This window comes from Chlamydotis macqueenii, chromosome 7 (assembly GCF_036417535.1).
Source record: "Chlamydotis macqueenii isolate bChlMac1 chromosome 7, bChlMac1.mat, whole genome shotgun sequence".
In the NCBI taxonomy this organism is placed as follows: Eukaryota; Metazoa; Chordata; class Aves; order Otidiformes; family Otididae; genus Chlamydotis; species Chlamydotis macqueenii.
The window spans coordinates 24525813-24551476 of NC_141562.1; the positions used below are offsets into that span (position 1 = coordinate 24525813).

The 25664-nt window shown below is 62.8% G+C and overlaps 2 protein-coding genes across 2 annotated transcripts; one reads left to right on the top strand and one right to left on the bottom strand.

Moving 5' to 3' along the window:
* Positions 1-759: 759 nt before the first annotated feature.
* On the top strand, positions 760-6092 carry LOXL4 (lysyl oxidase like 4). Its single transcript, XM_086752085.1, has 14 exons — positions 760-1063; positions 1262-1434; positions 1562-1773; positions 2338-2376; positions 2501-2717; positions 2853-3036; positions 3306-3460; positions 3773-3940; positions 4146-4308; positions 4431-4674; positions 4925-5040; positions 5131-5267; positions 5460-5571; positions 5675-6092. The coding sequence occupies exons 1-14, from the start codon at positions 784-786 to the stop codon at positions 5743-5745; spliced, it is 2271 nt and encodes a 756-aa protein (XP_086608211.1). The 5' UTR covers positions 760-783; the 3' UTR covers positions 5746-6092.
* A 1600-nt stretch (positions 6093-7692) lies between these two features.
* Positions 7693-19518, bottom strand: R3HCC1L (R3H domain and coiled-coil containing 1 like). Its single transcript, XM_086752235.1, has 7 exons — positions 19480-19518; positions 12651-14107; positions 8985-9160; positions 8800-8870; positions 8586-8681; positions 8298-8438; positions 7693-8123 (listed from the first exon to the last, which is right to left on the bottom strand). The coding sequence occupies exons 2-7, from the start codon at positions 14091-14093 to the stop codon at positions 8068-8070; spliced, it is 1983 nt and encodes a 660-aa protein (XP_086608361.1). The 5' UTR covers positions 14094-14107; positions 19480-19518; the 3' UTR covers positions 7693-8067.
* Positions 19519-25664: the final 6146 nt, after the last annotated feature.

A 25664-nucleotide genomic window follows, 5' to 3' on the forward strand; every position in this document is an offset into this window, starting at 1 on the left:
CGTGGGCCCCCACCCGGGGCGGCCCACCCCGCCGCACCATAAAAGAGGCGGCAGGCGGTGCTCGGCGGCAGGAGAGCTGCTGGAGGCCAGTGTGAGCCAGTCGCCGTGTCCCCTCGCCACTGCCTGCCCCACGCTGCTGCCTGTCCCACACCGTCACCCCTCTGCCAGGGTGAGTGCCGGGGATGGCCCCGCGAACTGGGGGGGAGGGGGGGTCTGGGCACATGGTGGGGGGGGGCAGCAACCCCACTAGAGTTCTGAGTGGGGATGCAGGGGGAGAGGTGGGGTGATGTGGACAGGGGCTGTGTGCAAGATGGGGAGGGGACTCTGGTGTCCGGCACAGTGTTTGGGGAGGGGATAAAGAGGGGGGCTCTGTGGGGCCCCCACCCATGGCCCGAAGCATGGGGCAGGCAGGAAGCAACAGGGGCAGGGTATTTCCATGGGGGTTCCCGTTGCTGTTGGCAGGCAGGGCTGAGTGTGGGGCGGTGGGTGCCTGGGGGGGCTCTGCCAGGGCTGGATAGCCCTGGTGAGGGGCAGGTGGGTGTGGGACTGGGGCTGTCCCCCAGGGTGGGGGACGCTGGGAGCCATGCATGGCAGGGACCAGTCCCTGCATCCCCCACAATGTAGGGACAGGGATGTCACCCCTGTGCTCTGGGCCATGACATCCCTCCTCCGTTGCCCAGCTCCTAGGGCGTGAGGGGGCTGCAGCAGCACCCCTCCACCTTACTGTGGTCCCCAAGGGCTCAGTGTCGGATTGTCCCCAGGCATCCCACCCCTGGAGCTGCAATGGCAACGCTGGCTGCTGTGAGCCCTATCCTGCTCCCGCTGGTGCTGCTGCTGTTCTGCGTGGTCCCCAGCAGGCAGGAGCCAGCCCCGGTGCAGCTGCGGCTGGTGGGACCACGGGGGCCGGCTGGGGAGGGCCGGCTGGAGGTGCTGTACCAGGGGCGCTGGGGCACGGTCTGCGACGATGGCTTCGACTTCCACGCGGCCACCGTTGCCTGTCGGCAGCTGGGCTATGCCGCGGCTGTCACCTGGACCCATAGTGCCACCTACGGCCAAGGGGAAGGTAGGGGGCAGGTGGGGAATGGGGAGGGCAGGGGGTCCTGGTAAGGGCAGTGTGCTTGGCGCTGGCTGGGGCAACCTGCCCAGGGGGCTGTGGGTGTGGGCAGCCTGCGAGGGGCACTGGATGGGGGCCATGGTGCTGGGGACGGAGATGGGGACCCCCCCAAAGGTGACCTCCAGCCCTATGTGTTCCCCCCACCAGGCCCTATCTGGCTGGACAATGTGCGGTGTCGGGGTAGCGAGGGCTCCCTGGCAGAGTGTGTCCACAATGGCTGGGGGACCAGCGACTGCCACCATGGTGAGGATGCTGGCGTGGTGTGCGCGGAACAGCGCCTGCCCGGCGCCCAGGCCACCAGCTCTGGTCAGCTGGGAGAGGTGAGTGCCCAGCAGGATGGACAGGGGTCTGGATCAGGTCCCTCTGACTCTCCCCCTTGTCTCCATCCTGTACACTCTGCCCTTGATGCTGGAGCCCCCATGCCCTCCCCTGTGCCCATAGCAGCAGGTGCCAGGGCTGAGCCTGGAGGAGGTACGGCTCAAGCCCATCCTGGCGCGGGCCAAGTCGAGCATGCCGGTGACGGAGGGTGCCGTGGAGGTGAAGTACAATGGGCGCTGGAGGCAGGTGTGCGATGCCGGCTGGACCAGGAACAACAGCCGTGTGGTCTGCGGGATGCTGGGCTTCCCCCGGGAGAAGCACGTCAACACCAGCTTCTACCGGTAGGCATGCGGGAGAGCCACATCACAGCCATGGGGTGCACGGGGCAGGGTGTCTGGCTGGACACACCATGGGGGCAAGAGATGGGGGTGTCGGGAAGGTGGTGCACACGTGAGTGGGTGTACAGGGTGCTGGTATGGCCTGGCCATGTCTGGGTCCCCTTCTTGAGGGCTCGACAAGGAGCAGAGCTGGGCTTGGCAGCAGTCAGGGGACCGTGGGGACGGTCACCAGCCATGGCCAGCAAAGCGTGGGTGGAAGGAGAGGCAAGTGGCCCTCAGCCTGTCCGCCCCCACCTCGGGCTAGGTCTATAAATACAGCCCATAATGAGCTCCTGCCGATGCCAGGAGTCGCACGGTCCCGCCAGGGCACACGGCGCAGCCAGGCTTGGCACGGTAATTGCCAGTGGGAACAGGACCTGTCCTCATCCTGCCATGCCATGGGAGGAACCCCCGGCTCCAGCTCCTGCCATGGGGTGGGCAGGGAGGGCAGAGATGCTGGGATGGGGGGTTCAGAGCCCTGTAGGGTCAGCATGGCCCCCCCAACCTCCCAACTCTGTGCACCCACAGAAAGCTCTGGAACATGAAGCTGAAGGACTCTAACTCCAGGTAGGGCTCAGCCCTGGGCAGAGTGAGCAGGGGCACCCTGGGTGGGCACCCAGCATGGGCATTGGGTGGGGGAGAGTCTCTGGCGCCCAAGCTGATGACAGCCCTTGCTCTTCTCCCTCGGCAGCCTGAAGACCCTCAGCCAGAAGAACAGCTTCTGGGTCCACAGGGTGCGGTGCCAGGGCGCGGAGCCCCACCTGGCCCGCTGCCCCACGCAGGTGGGCCCGCCAGACCCCCGTCAGCACGCCTGCCCCCGTGGCATGCACGCCATTGTCAGCTGCCTCCCCGGCCCTGCCTTCCAGAAGAGCAAGGGCAAGGCCAGGAGCAAGACCTCCCCGGAAAAGGTGAGCCCCAGCACAGCCCCGCACTCCATCCTGCTGACAGGGCATCCTGGAGCCGAGCGGCGCCAGATCACCCTGTATGCACCTGTGCCCATGGTCCTGCCCAGGGGCTGCTGACCGGCTGCCCCCCGTGTCCAGGTCCTCCCGGTGCGGCTGCGAGCGGGCACCCATGCCGGCGAGGGCCGGGTGGAGGTGCTGCGCCACGGGCAGTGGGGCACCGTGTGTGACAAGCAGTGGGACCTGGCCGCGGCCAGCGTGGTGTGCCGGCAGCTGGGCTATGGGACAGCAAAGCAGGCCCTGGCAGGAGCTCAGATGGGCCAAGGTGAGGTAGATGGCGTGGCAGGGACTCGGAGTGTTGCTGGGCTTGGAGGGATGTGGATGGGTAAAGCCCCTGGCTCACTGAGTGCTGCTGGAGCATCCTGGATACCCAGGCAGCTCCAGCCCGCACTGGGATGGGGCTCCCCTGGCTGCCTCCACCACAGGCGACCTCACGCCCATGGGGAACCCCCAGACCAGGGGAAGGAGGGTGAGGGACCTCCCTGCTCCAGGACAGGCAGGGAGCAGGGAACGTTGATTGTCCCTCTGCTTCAGGCCTGGGGCCCATCCACATAAGCGACGTACGGTGCACCGGCCATGAGAGTTCCCTGGGCGAGTGCCGTTTCCAGGACGCTGAGCGGAGTGGATGCCAGCACGAGGCTGATGCCGCCGTCCGCTGCCATGTGCCTCACATGGATTTCCAGAGTCAGGTGAGCCCCTGCCTCCTCCCCTGACCCTGTGGAGCCCCAGCCCCGTTGCACAGCACCTGTGCTCCAAGCTCTGTGCCCAGTGTGAATGCTCAGAGCAGCCCCAGGGTGGCCTAGGGGATGGGGGGACACAAAGCAGCACGCTGATGGGGGTATGCAGGATGAGCATACTGGGAAAAGTGGTCTCGTGGGAAGGAAAGGAGGAAGAGGAAGGTGGGGGAGATATTCAGCTGGATGCGTGGGGCTGCCTGCCCTGTTGCAGCACCAGGTGGTAGGGCTGCCCTATGCTCTGGCTCAGCCCCTCTTTGCCTGCAGGTGCGGCTGGTGGGGGGCCGCAGCCCCGATGAAGGCGTGGTGGAGGTGCTGGTGCCTGTGCACGGGCGGCTGCAGTGGGGCACGGTGTGCGGTGCGCAATGGGGGCTGAACGAGGCCATGGTGGTCTGCAGGCAGCTGGGGCTGGGCTTTGCCAGCCATGCCCTCCAGGTGAGTGGGGTCCCAGCCCGGGATCTGGGTGAGCTGCGAGGGGTCCTCCGGGATACGTGGCATGGGCGTGGGATGGCTGGGGGCTCTGTGATGGGACAGCCTGTGGAGACAAACCCTGGTGGCAGCGCTGGGGCAGGGGAGGCAGGGTGGGTGCTGGCAGAGGGTGCGAGGTCTGGTCTGAGCCCTGTGCTCCTCCTCTGCCCAGGAGACGTGGTACTGGGCGGGCAGCCCAGATGCTGCCCAGGTGGTGATGAGCGGGGTACGCTGTGCCGGCACCGAGCTGGCCCTCCAGCAGTGTCAGCGCCACGGCCCCGTCCACTGCCCCAGCGGCGGGGGACGCTTCTCAGCAGGGGTCACCTGCACTGCCCGTGAGTACCCGGAGCCCACAGGGCACCGCTGGGAGGGGGCACCCCCCTTCTCCTGGCACAGAGAGTCAGGGGGGTTATGCAGGGTGGGGACCATCTACTCCATCCCCACCGACCCCCTCCAGATGCCCCGGACCTGGTGATGAACGCCCAGCTGGTGCAGGAGACAGCCTACCTGGAGGACCGGCCGCTGGGGCTGCTGTACTGCGCCCATGAAGAGCGCTGTCTTTCCCGCTCCGCCGACCACATGCACTGGCCCTACGGCCACCGCCGCCTCCTCCGCTTCTCCTCCCAGATCCACAACCTGGGCAGAGCCGATTTCCGACCCAGGATGGGGCGCCACGCCTGGACCTGGCACCAGTGCCACCGGTGAGTGGGCTGTGGGCAGGAGCTGGCAGGGGGCTGCCCCCTCCCTGGGCCAGGCAGGGCATGGTGGCACCCATCCTGCAGAGGCTGGCCCGCCCAGGGTAATTAGTAGCATCGGCACTGTCATTACGGCTTTATTTGGCTTCAAGGCTGTAATTTGCTCAGAGCCTCCGGGTGCTGCCTGCTCCTGGCTGGGTTGGCCGCATGCTCCCCGGCCAGGCACTGGCCCCACGCTCAGCCGCTCTCCCCACAGGCACTTCCACAGCATCGAGGTGTTCACCCACTACGACCTGCTGACGCTCAACGGTTCCAAGGTGGCTGAAGGGCACAAAGCCAGCTTTTGCCTGGAGGACACCAACTGCCCCGAGGGTAGGTGCCAGCTGCCAGTAATGGCCTCATCCTGCTCCCCAAAGGGGGCTCTGCCTGTCCCTCCCCCCTCACCTCCTTTTTCTCCCACAGGGCTGCAGCGACGCTTCGCCTGTGCCAACTTTGGGGAGCAGGGGGTGAGCGTGGGGTGCTGGGACACCTACCGCCATGACATCGACTGCCAGTGGATTGACATCACTGACGTGCCGCCAGGCAGCTACACCTTCCAGGTATGGGGACAGAGGGGCAGGGGGGCACCAAGCCACCGCAGCTCAGGGCGGAGGGGCACCCTCCATGGGCACCACCAGCACCCCTCACCCTGCACATCAGGGTGCTGCTCCGTGCCCCATGCTGCATGCCACGGCCCTGCCTGGGCAAGGCACTGCAGTGGTGCCCCTAGCCCTGCCCCTCACCCTCCCCAGGTGGTCGTGAACCCCAAGCAGGAGGTGGCCGAGTCGGACTTCTCCAACAATGTGATGCGGTGCCAGTGCAAGTACGACGGGCAGCGCGTCTGGATGCATGGCTGCCACACAAGTATGGAGGGATGGGAGCAAAGGGGGCAGGGTGGGGGCAAGCGGCGGGGTTGGGGGTGCTGCAGATCCTGTGTCCCCCTTACCCACACCATCACTCTCCCCAGGTGATGCCTACGGCGCCGACGTGGTGAGCGATCTGGAGCGACGGGAGCGCCTGGACAGCAACCTTGTGTGACCCCCCCCCGGCATCAGCACACTCCTGGCAGCCCCATGGGGCAGCTCGACTCCCACATCCCAGCTCCTGCACCCCGGCAGCACCAGACTGAGCTCAGGGACTTGAAGACTTTTGTATTTACTGATGCTGCCGCAGAGGATGGCGACGAGCGCTGGGGCTGGCAGGGAGTGCCCAGTTCCCCCCAGCCCCACACGGCCAGCAAGACCTGCGAGAGGGGCCCGGGCACCGCAGCAGCCCCCACCTCCACGGCTCTGGTGCCCTCCAGAATGACTACCTCAGCCTGCCCGCCTGGCCCCGTGGCCCCAGCAGGCTCAGGACAGGCTCCAGCCACTGCTACTTGTGCATCAGTCCTGTCCTCAATAAAGGTGCTGTGCCATGGGAGAGGGGTGCTGTGCTATGGGAGAGAGGGTACCCCCTTATCAACCCCACCATCCCCTGCACTTCTCCCCACCAGGACCTCGAAGCCAGTCCCCAGCTGGGAACAACCCTGGCCAGGCAATGTCCCCCACTGCCACCCAGGGCCACCAGCCTGTAGCTGGCTGCCTGTGGCTGGTGCCAGCTGGCTCCGGCTCGCCGTCAGCGGTCCCCACGGGCCAGGGCAGCCAGGCCCTGAACTGGCTGACCCCGTGTGTGCAAAGGGATGGGGCCAGCTCTGTAGCAGCGCGGGCCGGCAGCCAGCCCGCCGGCTGCCGCGGCTGCAGCCGCCATGCCGGGCTTTCCCAGGCTGTTCTGGCAGCTTCCCAGCCCCAGGAGCAGGGATGGGTCCGCTCTGTCCCTGGAAGCCCTTGCTCCTGGGAACAGGGTGGGGACACAGGGGGCACCATGCCCTTGCTCTCTGTGTTTCTTTCCTCCAGTGGTTTCTAGTAATTTTTCTTTTTAAAGCAACTAAATAGGAATATTTGCCACTGACCCACACTCTGCGCTGCCTGGCCCCCAGTGAGCCAGCTGCTGGGCAGCGCCACCCCCCTCCTTGCGCACCCCTGCCCGTCCCAACCTTGTTGGCAGACACCAGCCTGAGGCAGGGGGCTGCCAGCATGCGCCTCGGGACAGGCTGGGTTGTACCCACACGTGACGGTCCCCACACGTGGAGGAGCTGCCAGCGATGGTGGTGATGCGCTGGGGTGGCCCGAGGCCAGGGGCCGTGGTGAGGAGCATGCCGGCAGAGGCTTGCTCTCCTGTGGGTGAGGTTCAAGGGATGCTGGACAGCAAGGAAGATGCTTTCCGCATGAGAGCACCTTCGCTCCCTGAAGTTTCCACTGGCCAAGCCGCGAGTGGTCGGGAGCGGCAGCCAAGATGGATCCCAGCTGGCAGCGCTGCCAGCGCGAGGTCGTGACCAGCTCTGCCACCACCAAGCTGGGGGACAGCCAGGGGACACGAGGTAGCCACATGAGCCCTTCAGTGCGGGCTGAGGTGAGGTAGCCACGACCAAAACCACCCAAACTGCTGGCAGGGGTGGTGGAAAAGCACCCATCCCCACCTGCTGCAAAGGGCACAGGAGCCCCACAAACCACAGCCCCGAGAGTTTGAGGGGCTACAGAGTGCTGGGGCACACAGGACTGTTCTTCAGGTGCTGAGAGATGATGCAAAGCAGGGGAGCCAAAGGCACGTCCCAGCCACCCACCCATGCCCCCGCCCTGGGGCAGGGCAGGAAGCCCCCAACGCGCCCGGGCCGGCAGCACAGCCACATCACAGCCCCGCACGGGGCCAGGAATGCTGCCCTACCCGCGTGCTGACAAGGGCCCCACTGTTCGGGGCCGCAGCTGCTCCATGGACATAAACAGGGTCCCTGCCAACACATTCCTGCCCACCGCCCTGCCTGACCCCTCCTGCCTGCGCCCCCCCACCCACCCGCCATGGACATCCCCACAGCAGCGAGGACCATGCACGGCAGCCCCCCGCATGCGCACCCTCCCTCGGCACGCAGGGGCACGGAGAGCCACAGCCCGGCCAGGTAAATAAAATAAATGGTATTTATTAGCAAAATAAACGACAGAAATTCTCACTTGCAAGGCCCTGCCAGGTGGCCAGGGCCGCCCCGCACAGCCCCACGTGCTTGCTGCTGAGCCCCCCCCGTGTCCGCTGCAGCAGGCAGCATCGGGGGGTCCTGCCCGGGGCAGGACGGGCAGCGTTGCCTGATGGTGACAGCATCCACATGGCACCAACCAGCCTGCACGCACCCTGCTCGGCCCTTTCAGTGGAGCAGCCCAGTGCTTTGGGATGCTGTGCAGGATCTGTCCCCACTCTGAAATGCAGGGTGCCCAGCGAGAGGGGCTCGGGCCCCCCAGGGAGGTTCCCAGCAATGGTAAGGTGCAGCCCCCCAGCTCACTCCCGGCCCTCCCAGGCATCCTCCCGCTGCTTGTTCTCCAGGCGCTTCCTCTCTGCAGAGACAAGAGGAGGATCAATCCCACATCCCCATCACCTCACAGCCATCCACTTCCCCATGCACGTGGCCAGAGCCCACTCTGGTGCATCTTCCCCCTAGTCTGTGAGAAGGGGCCTCCATCAGGAGGGTACCCCCATGCCACAGCCCCCCTCAGGCATCCAAATCTTACCGCGGGCTTCTTGCAGCTTCCTCCGCTCAGCATCTCGCTGGGCTGGCGTCTGGTTGCTGCGTACTCCCAGGGCACCGATCACCAGCCGCCTAGCCAGGGCAGCTGATGTTTCAGGGCGCTCCTTGGCTGGTTGCAGGTAATCTGGGTGAGCAGAGAGGGGAGACATCAGTAGAGACATCCTGGGAGGGACAGGGCAGGTGGCATGCCCCATCCCTCCCCAGTTATTGCGATGAAGATGCTGGAGCACAAGCACCACGGCAGAAGTCAGCACGGGGCAGCATCACTCACCGGCGTACGCCCTGGCTTTGGCTTTAGAGGCGCGGGTGCCCTGGGAGAGTGGGCGAGTCTTCACCATCAGGTGCTTGGTGCTGAGAGCATCGCGTGCTGCAGGGAGAGAGCGGCGGTGTCCATGTGCAGGGCCAGCCCCATGCCCTGGATCAGGCCACAGGAGAGGCAGGGATGCCTCTCCTCTGCCTCTCCCAAACCAGACTGGGAGCAGTACCTGTTATGGGGCTGGAGAAGATGCCCAGGGCATGCGTGTCATCCACCCACTTAATATCAAAGCCTTTTTTCCTGCCAGAGAGAGGGAAGCTCAGCAAGGCACTAGCACAGAGCGGACAGGGGTCTGGAGCAGAGCCCAGGCAAGGGACCTCAGCATCAGGGACAGGGCATTGTCAGCAGACTCACTGATAGCTGCAGAAGACACGCATCAGGTCCTCGGTGCGGAAATCCGAGGGGAAATCATAGATCTCAATGACGTGGGGCAGCTCTGCATCACTGAGGTCTGGTGCGGCGGGCTCGGCCCCATAGTAGTCGAAGCGGGGTGACTGCCGGCTCTCCTGGCACTTCTCGCCCCCTGAGAGCTGCAGGGGTGGGAGAGACACAGCGTTGAGCAACCCGTGCCTGCCCGCGCCACGCCAGCTCCCAATCCATAGCAAGCGCTCCCCAGAAAGTGGTTCGGCCCCCACACCCCGCCCCAGCACTGCAGATGGATTCATGGCGTTGAAATATTAGGAGTTATCGACCGGGGCTCTTGCGCCACGCATTTGCTTTTCCCATTACCAGAACCCCTTCACTTGCTGCGCTCCGCGGTCCTGCTGGGGACACGGTAGGAACGGCACTGGTGAGACAGCGCGTGTACCCCCAAGCACAGCCCTCCTTCCACAATCACGTGCTGGCCCAAAATACATTTGGGAAACAACAAGGAACAGGACAGCAAGGCCAGGAGGAAAGACCGATGTCTGGGAGCACCGGGCTCGGCGCATCCCAGCTGCCACACATGCACCAGAGCAGCCTGTCGGCACCCCGGAATCCAAGATGGAAAACCCAGCGCACCCCTGAGGAGCAAGTTCTGCTGGTTAATCACCTGCGTGGGTAAAAATTTATGCCTTATTTCTCATTTGAATTTGTCTGGCTTCGCTTTCCAGGCAGCGGTTCTTGTTCTGCCTCTCTGCTGGATTAAAAAGCCCTCAGTCCCTGGCCCCCTCCCCACGATGGCACTTACTCACGCTAATCAAGTCCCTTCTCAATCTTCTCCTTGATAAGCTAAACGGGTTGTGCGCGTTCAGTATCTCACAGCGGAGCACTTTCTCCAGCCCTAAAAGACGACGGCTGTAGTGCTTTTCTACCTCTCCCATTTTTCAACCTTCATGTTAAAACACGGGCAGCAGACTCCCACTGCAACAACATGGGGGTACAGCCACCCCCTGCTCCCCTCCGCCCTGCAGCATCAGTGCCTGTGGGCACCGCTTGCCCCACCTCTGCTTTCCAAACCACACTGTGCCAGCGGCCAAGGGGATTCACCGCCCCACTCCGGTGTGACATCAGGCCCGAAGCTGCTGCTGGCTCCCTCGTCCCTGCCAGAGCGCGGGGCTGGCGCAGTGCTGGGGAGTGAGTACATAACTTAGCCGGGTTCCCAGCCCGATCCCCCAAGCGATCGTAGCAGAGCACACCACGGCTGGAAGGTTAGAGTCCATAAATCCCAGCCAGCTCAGTCAATAAAAAGCGCTCATTCCGACAATTTTATGGGGAAGATGGATTCACGGCAGGTGAGGGGGTGCTGCCAGGGCGGCGGGATGCCGGCGGAGGGGAGAGCTGAGTTACGGAGCTTACGGGACAGGCTGGCACTGCCGCAGAGCCCCCTACCCTGCCACCGTCACCCATGAACCGAGTGCACCCCGTGCGGGGCAGCGCACTCATCCTGCACCCCCTGCACCATCGAGGGAGGCAAAAGAGCCGTCCCCGGGCAGGATGAATCCCTGCGGTGCCGCTTGAGGGAGCAGAGCACTCGGGTAGTGCCAGGCGCAGGGAAGATGATTAGAGAGCGGGAGCACCGAGTGCCGGAGCGGTCCTTGACCTTCACAAATCACCGAGTGTGGCGGGGCAGCAAGGACAGGAGCCGTCTGGCAGCCGGGCTCAACAGGTCCCCCCCGCACTGCCAGCCTGGGCACGCAGAGTGCCCGCAGCCCCCCAGCCGTGGGGCAGGGCAGGAAAGGGGAGCCGGGGTATGTACCCCAGCCCTGGCAGGCACCCAGCACTAGGAAGCATCCACCAAGGGACGGATGGCAGAAGCAGGAGACGAAGCCTGCCCATCACACCTCGCTCTGTAAAGACGCACCCTCGCTGGAGCGCATTACAGGGGTCTGTGGCCACTCGCTTGTGCTCCCGCTCCTTTGCCGAGAGCACTTCTCCAGAGCCGGAGGGGAGGCGTGTGCCGGCACACACGCACCCCGGCCCCCGGCACGCCGCGCCGCCTGACAGACTCCACCAAGCCTGGAAGGAAATGGTCGCAGTGCTTAATTACCCTCTGCGTTCAAACGGATTTCTACTCTGAATTTGTCTGGTTTCAGCTTCCAGCCAATGGATCTCGCTACAGTGTTTTTTCCTGCTAGATTAAAGAGCCGTCCCCTATCAGAAATCTCTCCTCCACACAGAACGTCATAAATCTTGCTCTCCGCCGGCTATCCGCAGTGCATAAGGATTCGGTTATGAGGAGGAACGCTACCAATTTTCTTGTCCTTTTTGTTAATTAACAACAGCTCCATCTCCACAAGAGCCTGCGCCTTCCCCAAGCAACCGCGTCCTCCTGCCGAGAGCTCAAAGGGCTCAGGAAGCAACAGGCTTGGCATGGGATATGCAGAGGGGTGAAGATGACAACTTTTAATTGATAAATCCCTTTTTCAGGTTTTTATTCACCCATTTTGGGAAGCTCCCTGGAAAGCTCAAACTTTACTCAGAGCTTGTGCACAGAGGAGCTAACGCGGATGCTCCAGAGCCGTTCACGGTTAGCACCAGCGCTGCACAGCACAACCTTGCCCGCAGCATCCTACGGCTGCAGCACAGCAGGAGCCCTCCCTGACAGCTGCTGCGCTGTGCCGGAGGATGAAGCCGTGCTCCCACGCCAGACCCCCTCGCACCAGTGCTCACCGCATCCTCCTGGTTGGAGGGTGGGGGACCGCAGCTGGAGGCAGCACAGCCAGGCAGGGGTGGGGGTACCCAAAGCTCTTCCACATCTCCCTGTGCGCAGCCCCAGAGGTGAGCCCTGCGGAACCCATACTCCGTCCCAGCCCCACACCAGGCTTGGTGAGGGCACACCAGCCCAAGAACAGCCTCACAGATGAGGTGGGTACTGGTGCTCCTCAGTAATGATGCTCTCGAGTAAATCTCATCCCTTCCCAGAAGCTGTTATCAAGCACCACCCGCCACTTCACACCCGGCTTCCAGCCTGGGGTGGACAGACGCTGGCTGTAACAATATTAGCACTGTTTGTTATTTTGGGCACATTAATGTCATTTGGAAAATTACCAGTTTGACACTACTGATTTAAAATGCAATAAGGGATATCCAGCCTCGCTGCTGAAGCCGAGCTTTCCTCACGAACGGCAGGAAAACGGCGTGGGTCCCGGCGCTACGCGGCTAATTGTAGTAAATTCAGCTGCACGTGTGCAGGAGGAGATGGTAATGAGCCACAGCTGATTAAGAAGCTGTAGTTTCGAGGAAACATCCCATTGCTATTCCAATGCGAGCCCATATGTCTCAGCCCATTTCTTTATCACCAGCCCCGGTTTCAGGAGGGTGCAGTTGCAGTTTATGGTGCTCGAGCAGGTTTTACCAGGTGCGCTTTATGTACCATAGAGGGAAGATCTCCCCCAGCCTTAACCAGCACCATGGGATGGGACGGGAACAAGCCAGGGGGCAAAGGTGGAGGTCCCAGGCATTGCAGGCAGCTTGTGCCCTTGGGGACGAGTGGTGATGACAGTCCGCATTCCCATGCACTCACCCTGGACAAAGGGACAGCTGACCAGTAGCCACCATCCCTGCAAACCCCCACGGGTGCCGGCTCACAGGACGTACCTCCTCCAGCAGGCGCGGGTCCAGGCAGTCCCCATCGTCGTTGAACAGCGCGTCCCAGCTCTCCTCGGCGCCTGGGCTGGCCTGGCTCGGGGTCCCGGCACTGGCCTGCTCTGCCTTTAGGGAGCCACTGCGGAGACCTTCCTCTTCCTCCTCAGCATCCCGGCTGCACAGGTCCTGCTTTGGTGAGCCCACATCCTCGTCTGCCCCCACCGGCCCCTCGGCCCAGGCTGCAGGCGATAGCCCGTCTACGCCATGGCACAGCAGCTCCAGGGGCAGCGGGGGCTCGCGGCTCTCCGGGGGTGCCTCCTCGCATGTGCCGCTTGCCAGCTCCTCGCCAGCACCCAGCGGGCCACTCTCAGCACCAGCACTGACATCTGCCCAAGCAGAGGTACCGCCCACTCCCTCAGCAACGGGCACCAAGATGCCCTCCCCATTGGGATGCCCATTCCTGGCAGTGCTCTCCTCCTTGCCGAGTGGGAGTCGGGATGGGCTGCCTACATTCTGCCTCGGGGTAGTCTCCTCAGGGAGCACTGGCGCATCACCCACACCGCTCCTCAAGCACCCAGTTCCGCAGCCAGCTCCTGGTATATCCGAGGTGCTGTCCCCAGCAAGCTCAGCCATGCCTCCCTGCCTCTCCTCCTCCTCCTCCTCTGCCAGCACCCCAGCGGCACAGCCCTCACTCTGCCCTGCCAGGAGAAAACTCCCAGGCTCCCTTTCCTCTCCCTGGGCTTTTGGACCTGCAGCCACCCCCATCAGCCCAGGTACGCTGCCCCGGTCGCCCGTCCCTGCTGGTGGCAGGACACCCTCTCCCGGGCGCTGGGAGAGGTCCCTGGCTGGATCTGGGGCGCTGTCCCCAAAATGCTCTGACATGCCACTTGGCCCTGTCCGACACGCTGGTGTTGGGCTAGCGGGGTCGCTCCCAGGCTCAGGGGTAGCCTCCATGGCCACAGGCTGGGCACGCAGTGGGGATGGAGGGTCAGGCTTGGTCCTTGTCATCTGGCCGCCACAGCTGAGCTCCCCAAGTCCTTCATCACAGGATGCTTTGTCCTGCCTATCCGAGGGCTGGGCAACAGCTGGATCCGGGCACGTCTCCCGCGCTCTGGGTGATGACCGCAGGCTCTCCGGTACCACTGGGCAGCTGCCTCCCAGCCTCCGGCAGTGCCCAGTAGAGGCTGCCCGCGGCTCCTTTGGGCTGGCAACCACCTTGCTCTCCCTCCTCGCCACTCTGTCCGCCTGTGTCCTGGCATGGGGGCTTCGCCTCTGCCCCTCAGTGCTGCCCTGGTAAGCATCCTGTGCCATGCAGTGGTTCCCAGGCTCCCGGTGATGCCCAGCCAGTACGCTGCCCGCTGCTTGCGCTGCTCTCTCCCGACGCGCTTTGGGCACATAGAGGGCCATGTCGGGCTTCCTGCGGCGCGGCCGGCCGCCCTCCACCTCCTGCTGCATGGTGCCACCGCCACCTGCCAAGGAAAGACAGCGTCACCACCCTGCCCACGTCCCAACAGCCCTGCAGCCAGGCATGCAGCGGGCAGCCCCTGCCCAGGTCAGTGAGGTGATGTCCCAGTCTGGCACCCACCCTCACTCCCACAGCAGCGATGGATAGCAGAGCCCCAACACTGCCCTCGTGGCAGCGGCTCTGTGGATGGGGTTTGGTGCTCGGAGCACCCCGCAGCCCTAGATCCGTCGGTACCGGGCTATTGGGGAAGAAGGGAACCCCTGCCAGCATCACCCAGCTCCAGCAGCCGCTGCCTGCAACCCCCCAGCCCCAGGGGCCAGCAGCCGCGGCTGAAGCAGGACACAGAGCCCTTGCACCGTTCGTGCATCAAAAACCGCAGGGAAGCCCGCGACAGCCACGGAGCACCAGAAACCAAACCCCAGCCTGGGGACACCCCAGCGCAGGACGATGGCTGCCACCCTGGCATGCCGCAGCCCCGCTCACCTGCTGCCCCGTCCCGGCAGAGATTTATTTTTCATCATCTTTGGCAGCAACAGGCACAGTACGAGCTGCCAGGCCCCCCTGCCCCTATAAATATGCATCAGGCAGGGTTTATGGAGACGAATGGTGCGGGGGGCTGTGCTGTGGTTGAGGGGAAGGCAAAGTGGGGCTGGGCCGGGGCTCCGTGATTAATCACTGCCCACTCCGTTTAGGGGGATTCATCACGGTCCGCTGTCAGGTAAATCACTGGAAAAACACCTCTTCAGTAATTAATGTGAAGTGACGGATGGACAGCCCCCGGGCCCATTAATCTGGACCATCAGCGCCGAGCGAGATTATGAATGTCAGGATGCATAAACTGCCGGCAGATCAATAGGGCCAGGAACCCATCCAAGGCTCTCATTTCCGAGGCACCTCCGGTACATTAGCCTCCCCTCCACGCAGCCCCCGACTGAGGCGCGAACGCTCCCCGCGGCCCCTCACCGACAGCCGGTAGCGGTGCCGGGAAGGCGAGGGGAGGCCAACCGCTGGCTGGAAAGTGGCCGAGGCTGCCCGTGCCGCACGGCATCATCGCCTTCTCCTGATGGACGGACGGATGGCTGCCTTGGCGTGATGGATGGGTCTCTCACGGCTCTCGGGAAACCGCCGGCAAGCCCGGGCAGGGCAGAGCTCCCCGGCATCACCGCGGCGCCCGTGCCTGCGCCTCGTGCCGCGGAGGTGGGCAGGAGCGCTCCCGTGCTCCTGCCCACCTCCGCGGCACGAGGCGCAGGCACGGGCGCCGCGGTGATGCCGGGCACAGTCCCGGGGCTGCCCCAACCATTTTTCTGTCTCTGCAGCTCTTGTCATTTTTTCCCCCCCCTTCTTTGATACACTAATTTTGCTGGCAGAACAATCCCCTTTATCTTTATCGACCGCGAGAAAGGAATGTATCCTACAAACCCTCCAAGGTCTGGATTAGTCATTTTTCAACACCGAGTCACTATACGTTTTCTCCTGGAGTACCGGCTTGGGGGCCGGAGGTGAGGGGGCACTGGGAGCCCCCTCCCCGTGGCACCACCATTTCCAACCACACAGAGCTTCCAACCGCACAAAAGCACATCCTGCTAAAGGACTTTTCCCAGTGTCTCAGCCCGCGGGACACCACCAAATGCCTTGAGGAGGGATCACCAATCCCCACCAGGCTCTGCTTCCCAAGAATTTCCAGCACAGGGAGCAGCCAGAAGCAGCGCTGCTCCATGCAAATCCCAAGTCACCTCCAAGAAGACTTCACGCACAGGATTTATGGGCTCCTCGAAAGCTTGCCATTCACCTTGCGTCACCCTCCAAAGCAGATGGTGCAGCATCAGCCAGACGGCTGGTGCTGGGAGCATCCTCTCCCCATACAGCTTTGCCGCACGCTGCCGGGGAAGAGCCACTTCCCGCAGCACAGGGAGAAGCACGGCAAGGTGGTGGCTGGCCCACACTGGCAGGGATGCCGCCGCACTTTGTTTCTTCCCCTCAGGGCAGCACGGCTCCTGCCCCCAGCCTATTACACACTTCATTGATGCCACGGCCACGCGTCGGCACCGACTGATTTCACGCTCCGGGGAGGCCGAGCGAAGGCCCTGGCTTCGGGTCTCATTCACACTACGCTGGGCAGGGCAACCCTGCCACTTCCAGGCTGAAGGACCAAGCTCGCCCCGCAAAGCCAGGTGGCGATGGGCAGCACATGCCCAAAAAGGCCTGTGCTGCCCCGGGTGCTGCCCTGCTTTTCGAAACCAAGCAGGGAAAGGCAGCCCCGGACCAGGCATGCCACAGTGCCACGGTAAAAGTGGCAGCGGGAGCACTGCCCAGCCTCCTGGCACATAATGCCCACCAGCCTGGCACAACACAGCCTGGCACGGCCAGAGGGATGCTGGAACATCAGCCAGGAAGAGGCCGGAGCTCCCCACAGGTACAGGCTCCCCTTGCACCATCCCACTCATGGGGAACTTGTGCTCATGGGGAGCTTGTGCTCATGGCATGAGTTTGTGAGGTCTCACGGCAGCCGCCTGGGTGACGTGCCAGCCTGCGTTTTGTTTCTCCTCTAGTGACCACCTGCAGCACAGACGGGCAGCATTTTGTCCCCGATTTCTCTCCCACTTCTGTCCAGGGAAACACCCCATGAACAACAGCAAGACAGGGCTGACCATCTCGCTGCGTCTACACTGCACAGCGCATCACCAAGTTCCTCCATCACCTGCACCCCTGCCCGGCGGGTCAGGACACCTACAGCGCAGCTCCGACGGCAAAGCCAGGGCTCCCACCACTTTCTCCCGCTGCGAGAAGAGACATCGCCCACGGTCCCGCTGCATGTCCGTGCAGGGACGGCTGTGGATGCTGGGCCGCGGAGCTCACACGGAGTGTGCCAGTTCCCGGAAAAGTTTCGGTGCCACCCAGCGCCCTCCCAGCAGGCTGCCGCATTTCCTGGCAGGGAGCTGTATTTTTAGCCTCTGAGGTTTCTCATTCCACTCAATCCATACTCCCGTCGATAGAGCAGATAACCTTAAAGCCTTGACGGGGAACAAGGGTGGCAGCACCAGGGGACCGGGAGCCTTGAGGGACCACGCGCAGCCTCGGCATGCAGCTCCTGCACCCGCAATGTCACTCTTTATAGCCTGCCGCAGATTGGGCTCTTTGAAGGGGAAAAAAATAAATATAATAACAAGACTAATAAAAAGGCAGATACAAGGAGATTCTAAACAGCTCCGCTGGGGAACTCGCCGCTCACAAGGCTCATCCCATGCCAGGCACGCGCCACAGGACTCTCGCCGACTGCGTAACGCCGGTGCCCAGTAGCCCGGGTAAGGACTGCCAGAGGTTTTGGCTCCCACACGCCTCTCCAGCTCTCAGCAGAGCTCCAGCCCTGCACAGCCCACCCACTCACGCTGCAGGCAACGGGGCCAGGGATGGACCCAGATATTTGGTGGGGAGAAGCAGAGCAAAGGCAAGAACACAGAGCCACCAGCACAAAGCAAAGCAAAAGCACTTCAAGGAGCGGAGAGCAGCATCCCAACGCCTGCCCACAGCCCCGTGGGCTTTAAGACGTCCCTGTCCCCCGCTGCTGGGAAAAAGATGCTCTCCAGTAGCTGGAGCAAATGCTGTCTATGCGAGGAGGTGAAGAAATCAAAGGCACTGAGAAAAGAGAGATTTCAATCATGCCTTTCACTTGCGATGCTCTTAGGAGATACCTGGAACAAGAGAAGGGGAACATTTCAGACAGGAGGGGGATTTGTAAGTCAATAGTGTCCCTTCGCAGCTGCAGGGGGAAAAAGGGACAAGAAACCAGCAGAAGGAGTTAACAGCTGGAGGGCTAAGGAGAATACAAAGGACTTTACAAATATACCTGGGCAGAATCAGCACAAAAGTGAAAAGATCTATTAATAAACAAGGAGGGAGAGAAAATTAATGATGGCTCAAAAATAAAGATGACTCAAAAGGGCAAAATTACTGTTTTTAACCAGAAAAAAAAAAATGAAAACGAGGTGAGGTCTCGCAAAAACAGCTGCAGGGAAAGCAAAACCAGCATCTCCATATAGACACAGCCACCTGGCCGGCGTGGCCAGCACCCAGACGAACCAACTAACCCGCCGACACACACACGGTGCCGGGAAGAAACCAGGGCCCTGGTGATGGGCAGAGCAAACCAGGAGCTGATTTTCCATGTGAAAAAGGACAATAAAACTGGAGCCGGGTGCAGGATAAACCCTGTGCCCATCCCCAGCACAGAACAGAACATCTGGAGGAAGGAGCTCACACACCCCCTGCGATGGGCTCCCGGATGAAGGACGTTGGATTGCCCAGCAGAGGTTATTTCAGAAGAATTGCTTGGCAAAGCTTTTGGATAAGGCAAACAAGACACAATTTAGCTGAACTTCAGCGTATCGCTTTATACCACCTCCCAAATTTTCACTTGAATAGTGAATTGTAATTGTATTTGCAGATGAGACTGAGCAGAGAGCCATTGCAAACACCGGCCAGAGCAATGTTTCAAAGAATCTGAGAAATGTAGGCAGGAAATAAAACGAGCCCCAGCCTGGGAAAATGAAGGTAAAATAACCTGAAGCAGCTACCTGGTGGGCAGGAGCAGCCTGGAAAGCAAGGCCCAGAGCCCTGGGTGCGCTCAAACAAGAAAGCAGGTGGGTTAACGACCCCAAAATGGGCAAGGGGGAAAAGCTAGACACTTGGCATCGTGCCACAGGCCACCCCGGGGTTGCCACAGCCCCACAGCAGCCAGCACGCAGAGCCCCGCAGCCAGCACGAAAGACGGAGGGGATGCTGAGGGCAGGCAGGCAGCCGTGAAAAACGGCATCCAGTGCCCGAGAGCACCGGGCAGGTGTTTTATGAGCCACAGGAGCCCGGTGCACCGAGTGCCCGGGGATGCCGTATAACACCCCTGCCCTCGAGGGCTGTCACTGCCAGCATCGCCCCGTGAATCTATGAGCTGGGGAGAGTTACGGGGTCTGCAACGGGCCATGTTAGCCGGGTGCTCCAGGGGCCGCTTGGCAGCGGGGTGGGGGTCGGGGCTGGGACAAGGGAACAGGGAACAGGGCTGGGACCGTGGGGTGGGGGACAGCGTTGGGACAGAGGGTAGGGATCGGGGCTGGGACAGTGGGGTAGGGGACAGGGTTGGGACGGAGGTGGGGGACAGAGTTGGGATAAGGGGGTAGGGGTCGGGGGTAGGACAGCGGGATAGGGGACAGAACTGGGACAGGGGGTGGAGGTCGGGGCTGGGACAGGGAGTGGGGGAGAGCGGGGCGCGGGGCACGACGTGCAGCCCAGGGACTGGGCAGGGTGCGCACCCCAGGCCGCTGTGCCCCCACCCCGAGTCCCCCGCGGACAGGGCAGTGCCGGGCCGGGCCCGGCCTCCGCCGTTACCAGTGGCCGCGCCGGGTCCCCCGCCGCTCCGCGCCGCCGCCGCCGTTTCCGGCACGCCGGGCCCGCCCCGTCCCGCCCACGCCGCGGGGAGCGCCGGGACCTGTAGTGCGGCACCGGCCCTCGCCCTGTGTCCCGGGCGGCCTCTCGTACCCGGCCGCGGCACCCGGCGGGGATTTGGGCCACCGCTCCCCGCCCCGCCCGAGGATCGGCTTCCTAATGAGCCGAAGTTCTCGGATGCAATTCCCAAGCAGCTGCATCCCTCCTCCCTCATCCCCCAGCTCATGGTGCGGGAGAGGGATGGCCCGCAGCGTGCGCACCGCCTGCCTGCCTGCGTGGTGGGACGCGAGGCTGATGCCAGAGCAGCCAGCGGGCAACACGGGTTCTGCGGCTCCCCGGAGGCTGTGCGGCTGCCGAGGGACCGGGGACCGATCACCTGCCGCCCTGGCAAGGTGCCACTGAGGCATTGCATGGGGCATCAGCACATGGGGCTGTGCCCAGCATCTTATCCCTCCTCGGGTGCAGCTACAGGGCTGGGACTGCTGATGCCTTAGGTCCAGGATGCCCCGAAGCACTCAAACCTTCCTAACCGCCCGGTGTGGGTCCCAGTACAGCCACGAGGGCTCAGCACAGAGGTACATTAGCCCCAGAGGCCTGGTTCTTCTGTGCTGAGTGGTGGACCCAAGCGATAATGTGTTTCATCTTTGATTTCTCCTTTTTTTTGGGTGCAGGTGTGAACAAGGCAGGACTCTGAGAAGGAAGCTGCGCTCCGTCACCTCAGTCCTGTGGATTGGGAAGGGAAGGCTGGGCAGGGCAACCCTTGGGCAAGACACGCACGGATGGATAGGGTCATCCTGCCCTAGCCGCGTGGCCCAGTGCAGGACAAGGAAGGCTCACAGCAGGCAGGGCCACCCGGCACCCCCCGGGGAGCAGCCCCTGCCCCAGCCCACCGGGGCACACAGGGGACCATGGTCCCTCTTGCAAGTAATCGATGGCGGCAGATCCTGATCGCTTTCATTATTATTATTTTCTTATGCATGTGCGCACAGGAGATTTATCGCCAGCTACGGAGGCAAAATCAATTATTCATGTTATAAATTAGAAAATGATTTATGTTTGTGGGAGGCCAAGCAGAGTGGAGCCCCTTGCCGCGTGGGAGCTGGGTTTGCCAGGGAATGGCACCAGACACCCCCCGCGAGCACTTCCCCAGCCTCTCCATCCTTGCTGTGCCCTGCCTGTCCCACCCAGGGGTGCCCCCATGCCGTCACAGCCCCAGGGTGACCCAGGAATTGTGGCTGGCAGGGAGCACCCAGCCTCTCCCACTCTGTCAACCCAGGTGCCCGTGGACACAGACCAAGGAAGTCTGGGGACCGCGGTGGCCTGGTCACCCTGGCCGGTGCGGCAGGATGATGCTTCACAGCAGTTTCCATGGCAGCGGCAGCAGCACGGTCCAAGCGCTATGAGGTGTGGGCTGCAGAAGGACCCCCTCACTTTCCCCTGCTGGAGACATCCTCACGTGTCCCCTTCAGCTCCAGCAGCTCCTGCCTCCCATAAGGGACACAGCGGTACCCTCCAGACTGCCACCCACGGGAACAGGGACCCGTTGCACCACTGACATCCCCACGCTCCCCAGGAAAGAGGGGATGGGTGATGGCTCACTTGTACCAGCCACTGAGGCCAGCTGTCCCAGAGCGGGGCTGCAGGGATTTGCTTGGCCGTGGCCCACCTTCTCCTGGGCTGGGGGTGTCTCAGCGGTCCTGGGAGTCTTCTCAGGCAGCGATCCCATTCCCCAGTGGCTGACTGATGTTCTGCACAGAGCAGGGTGGCACTGGGCTCCCATCACTCCCAGTACTGGGGCAGGGGGTCGGCCATTGCTGCCAGGTCTGCCCCCTGCCCAGCCATGCCCCAGGGGCTCAGCCCAGTGCTGCTGGGAGCTGCAGCATCCCATGGCTCCGCATCGGGGGGCCCAGCACCTCAGTCCTGGCTGCCTCGGCGTCCTAAAACTCACTGCCCATGTCACACAGCCAGCGGGAGCGAGTGCCAGGAGCTGGCCAGCCGCTCTCTGCTGATAGCTGGGGCCACTCTTGCTTCCGAAGCTGCCGTGTCTGTGCCTCCCAGGGGACAGAGTGGGCCGGGAGCGCTGCCTGGCTCTTCTTGTCTGTTCATCTGCAGCTGCGTCAGCCAGGGCCGCGGGGAGACACAGGCTGAAAGGAGCGGTGCGGGAGAGAAAGGAGCTGTCAGTGGCCCCAGATCTGGGTATGATCGAAGGCGAGCCGTGCATCCAGCTACCGCTCGCGCAGCGTCCTACACTGGGCTGAGCCCTGGCCCTCGGGATGGGAAGGAGAGGCAGCACAGGGTGATCTCGGCTCTGCTCTGGCTCCCCAAGCAGCCTTTTCTCCCCTAGCCCTGCCTCCGAGCCCTGGAACCTTGTCCCGGCTGCCAGAGAGCCTGTCACCCCCTGTGACTCCCAGGGCTCTCAGGGTGCTGAGAACTTGATGGCTCAACACACACACACGAGTGTCAGTGAGGCCAGAGATTTTGGCTGCCCCTCCAATTCCCTGCCAGGCTGTGAGCAGGAGAAACACCAACAGCCAGGCAGGGTCTGAGGACAGGGAACCACATCGTCCTGGGGCACTGAGGCTGCTACAGCCACAGCAGCCCCCAGCCAGTCCCGGGGACCCTCTGGGACTGCACGTGGGGTGCAGAGGAGTCCCTGCTTGCTTTGCTCTGCCTCTAAAGGAGCCAGACAACCCGGGGAGCTCAGGGATCTGCCAGCACAGCCCAGGACTCATCCCGAGCTGTGAGCACCGGGCTTAGCACTAAAACGCCAGGAAATAAATGAGTCGCACTCTGAGGCTGAGCATCACGCCAGGTGCCTCGCTGCACCCCTGTCCCGGGGAGCCCAGCACCAGCCCGTGCTCATGTGAGCTTCCCTCTGATCTATTGCTGCGGAGCAAATGCTTACAGAGCGTTTTTGGCAGAGAAAAGCACTGGGGAGCTGCAATGGGCACACAGGGGCACCCAGAGCACCTGCAGCCCCGGGTTTCTCCCCCACGCTCGGCCAGGAGAGACGCTCAGCCCACAGGGAGGGGACTGCGGAGAGCTCCGGGCTGGGGTGGATTAGATCTGCTTTGCATTATTGCACCAAACACCTGGGGACTCGGCAGCTCGTGACAGTGCTGTGTAACGCAGGGAAGCAGCCCACGGTGTGGGCAGGCTACTCACGGCCAGGGAAGCGATGGGGCCATGCCCATAGGAGTGTGGGCTGGCTGTGGAGGGGCAAGCCGGCATCCTCGCTCCCTGTTTTCCTGCGGATTTACAATGAATAAGCGCAGAAGGCAGTGCTTGTGCTGCAGGAATCAATACCGCTCCAGGAGCGGCCTGGGTGCTCCTCCCTGCGCTCTCCCGGGAGCCTGCCCCCTCCGAACACATCTCCCTGAGCTAGCACTGTTGTGTCCTTCCTGCTGTTGTCTTGCTTTCCAGCACTCACCATGGACCACAGAGAGCATGGGGTGACTGGTGACAGCCCCAAGGCTGGGGAGCTTGTTAGCCTGGATAGCCTGGCTCCGTATGTGATACAGGGGGAATAAGCAGGAGCCAAATCTCGGGCGAGATCCAGGTTTTATCCTGATTCGAGGTAGCCCCTGTTGGCACCATGTCACAGGCTGTTCCATCGTGGCCCATCCTGCCATGGTCCCTAGGAAGTACCAGGGTGTCGTGGCCGGCTCTGGCAGGCAGAGATGCTGCCAGGAGGCGGTTTCTGCCCGGCAGCCAGTGCTCGGGGATGCTGCGACTGGAAGCAGCTCCGAATCTCACCCAGCGCTGGCCGTTGGGCCACAATGTTGGGTGACAGCCACTGCCCATGGGAAGGAGCCCGGCTGCTTTCAATAGACCATGATTTGAATTGATTCATCAGCGGGATCCACTTGGAGCTGATAAATCTTTCAGGAGTCCTGGCAGAGGAGGCTGAGCTGGGCAGGCTGGGCATCCCCCTGCTTCCTTGCAGCTGCACGACTGCTCCAAAGAAGCTGGCTGCGTGGCGTGCACACCCGGTTCACACCAGCTGCCAGGTTTTCAGGCAGCCGAACCCAGAGCAGGGTTTGCTCTACCCCAGCCGGGGGTGTTGCCTGGTCCAGCCTGCTGCCTCCACCCTGCTGAGACCCCCAGCTGCGGAGCCTCATCCCTGTGCTCCCTTTGTAAGGGTCTCCATCATCCCTGGCCAAGAAGTGCTGATGGGCCCTGGCTCCATCACAGAAGCAGCCAGGTCCCTCCTCTGGCCTGGTGTCCCCTCTCCTGGCATGGGGCAGGGCAGTCCCCAAGCTAAGCACTGGCACTGGTGCATCCCCATGCCAGCCACGGCTCCAGGATCCCAGGGGGGACAAGCCAGCTCATGCCATGGGACTGTGTCCTGCAGGGGGATGGGGGACCACCCTCAGTCCCCTGCCATGCACCCCAGCAGGTAGCGAGGGAAAGCAGGGACGGGGACTGTGAGGCGGGAGAGGAGCACGGACGGATCCGGTTACAGGCAGCACGGGGCAGAGAGATAGGCAGAGAACAGCAATGCAGCAAAAAGGGCTTTTAGTGATAATTAATAATTAACATTTCTAATGATGTCCCGGCGACAGGAAGAGTCCAAGTGGGGACCCGGGGGCACTGCGCATGGTGACAGGAGTGGCTGGGGACCATGCGGGGACCAGGGAGGCTGTGCAGAGCCGTGGGCTGGAGTGGGAGAGAACCATGGGGCTGGGGGTCCCAGGGCAGGGGCTGGGCACACCTGGGCCCCCCTGGGTGGGGAGCACCTAGGGCCCAGCCTTCACACCCTGCTGCTGCTGAGGGTGTGATAAATCCACGATGGAGACTGGAAGATGAGATTAAACACGCGTCAGGGTTGACCTGGGCTCTGTGACAAGATAACGCCTTGCCCCGTCCCTGAGAGGGACCTCGCTGGTGGGAGGAGGGGACCGGGGAAGGGCGCTGGGAGGCAGCGGCTCACGGGGAGCTGCTGGGATGGGTGGCAGTCGCCAAGTTGCTGCCAGCTCCGGCACAAAGAGCCCCTGGGCTGGGAGGTGTGCGGGCATGGGGAGCAGCAGGCTGGCCCAGAGTGCACGGCCAGAGCGGGCAGGGGTCCGCATGCAAGACAGGAGGTCAGGCACTGTGGGGCAGTGACAGGGAAGGGACAGAAGAGTTGAGAGGGACAGAGCAAGCACCAGCCGAGCGTGGGCATCCATTGCTGCAAGCCACTGCACGATGGGCCTGCAGTCGTGAGAAAGGCAAGAGCAATTTCTGGCAGGGCTGGGGACTTGCTTGTGTCCCAGCATGGGTCCCGGGGGACCCACCTGCGCTGGAGCCAGCCTGGGAGAGGAGCAGAGGCGTCACAGAGCTGCCAGGGGATGCAGAGCCCGGGAGACCCATGATGGGAGGACGGTGGCTCGTGCCCAGCACAGCACAGGCTGCGGGGGAGCGGGGCACTCACTATAAATACATCAGCGGAGTAAACGCCAGGGAGGAGAAGAGCTATTTCAGCTAAAAAGACAACGTTAGCACAGGAATGACCGGGGATAAATTATCCATGAATACATTTAGGGTGGAAATTAGACCCTCAGAGCAAGGAGGCCCCAGTGCAGCCCCTCCAGAGAGAGAAGCAGGGCCAGGCAGGAGCCAGGGTCGGTTCGGCAGCTGAGGGGTCCTGCAGCACGCTGCGGTGACAGCACATGCCCTGTTCTAGTTTCAAAAAGCAGCAAGGGTGGCTGGTGCAGCCCGCCTGACCGTTGCCCCGGCTGTGCTGGTGGGTGCAGCAAGCAGCAGCACACAGGGCAGTGTGCACAGAGGGGGGTTTGCGCATCGCTGTGTGCATGCGTGAGTGCAGATGTACGCATTTGGGCAGTGCACTGAGTGCTCAGACACCACGTGTGTGCACAGAGTGTGTGCAGACGAGGCAGCTGCACACAGACTGTTGCATGCATGCACGTACGTGCATGCGAGTGTGCTGAGAGCGGGGAGGGGGGTGCTGTGTGCAGGTGTATCGGGCTTCATGATGCTCTAGAGAGAGGAATGTCAGCCCCAGTGAAGACTCTTGGAGGTTAGTGCCTTGAGTCAGCACTGCTCTGCTCACCTGGTTTGTGTTGCACCATCTGGAATTTGCTGGAGGGGACAAACTGGGTGCTCCATGAATCCAGTTGATCCTGGGT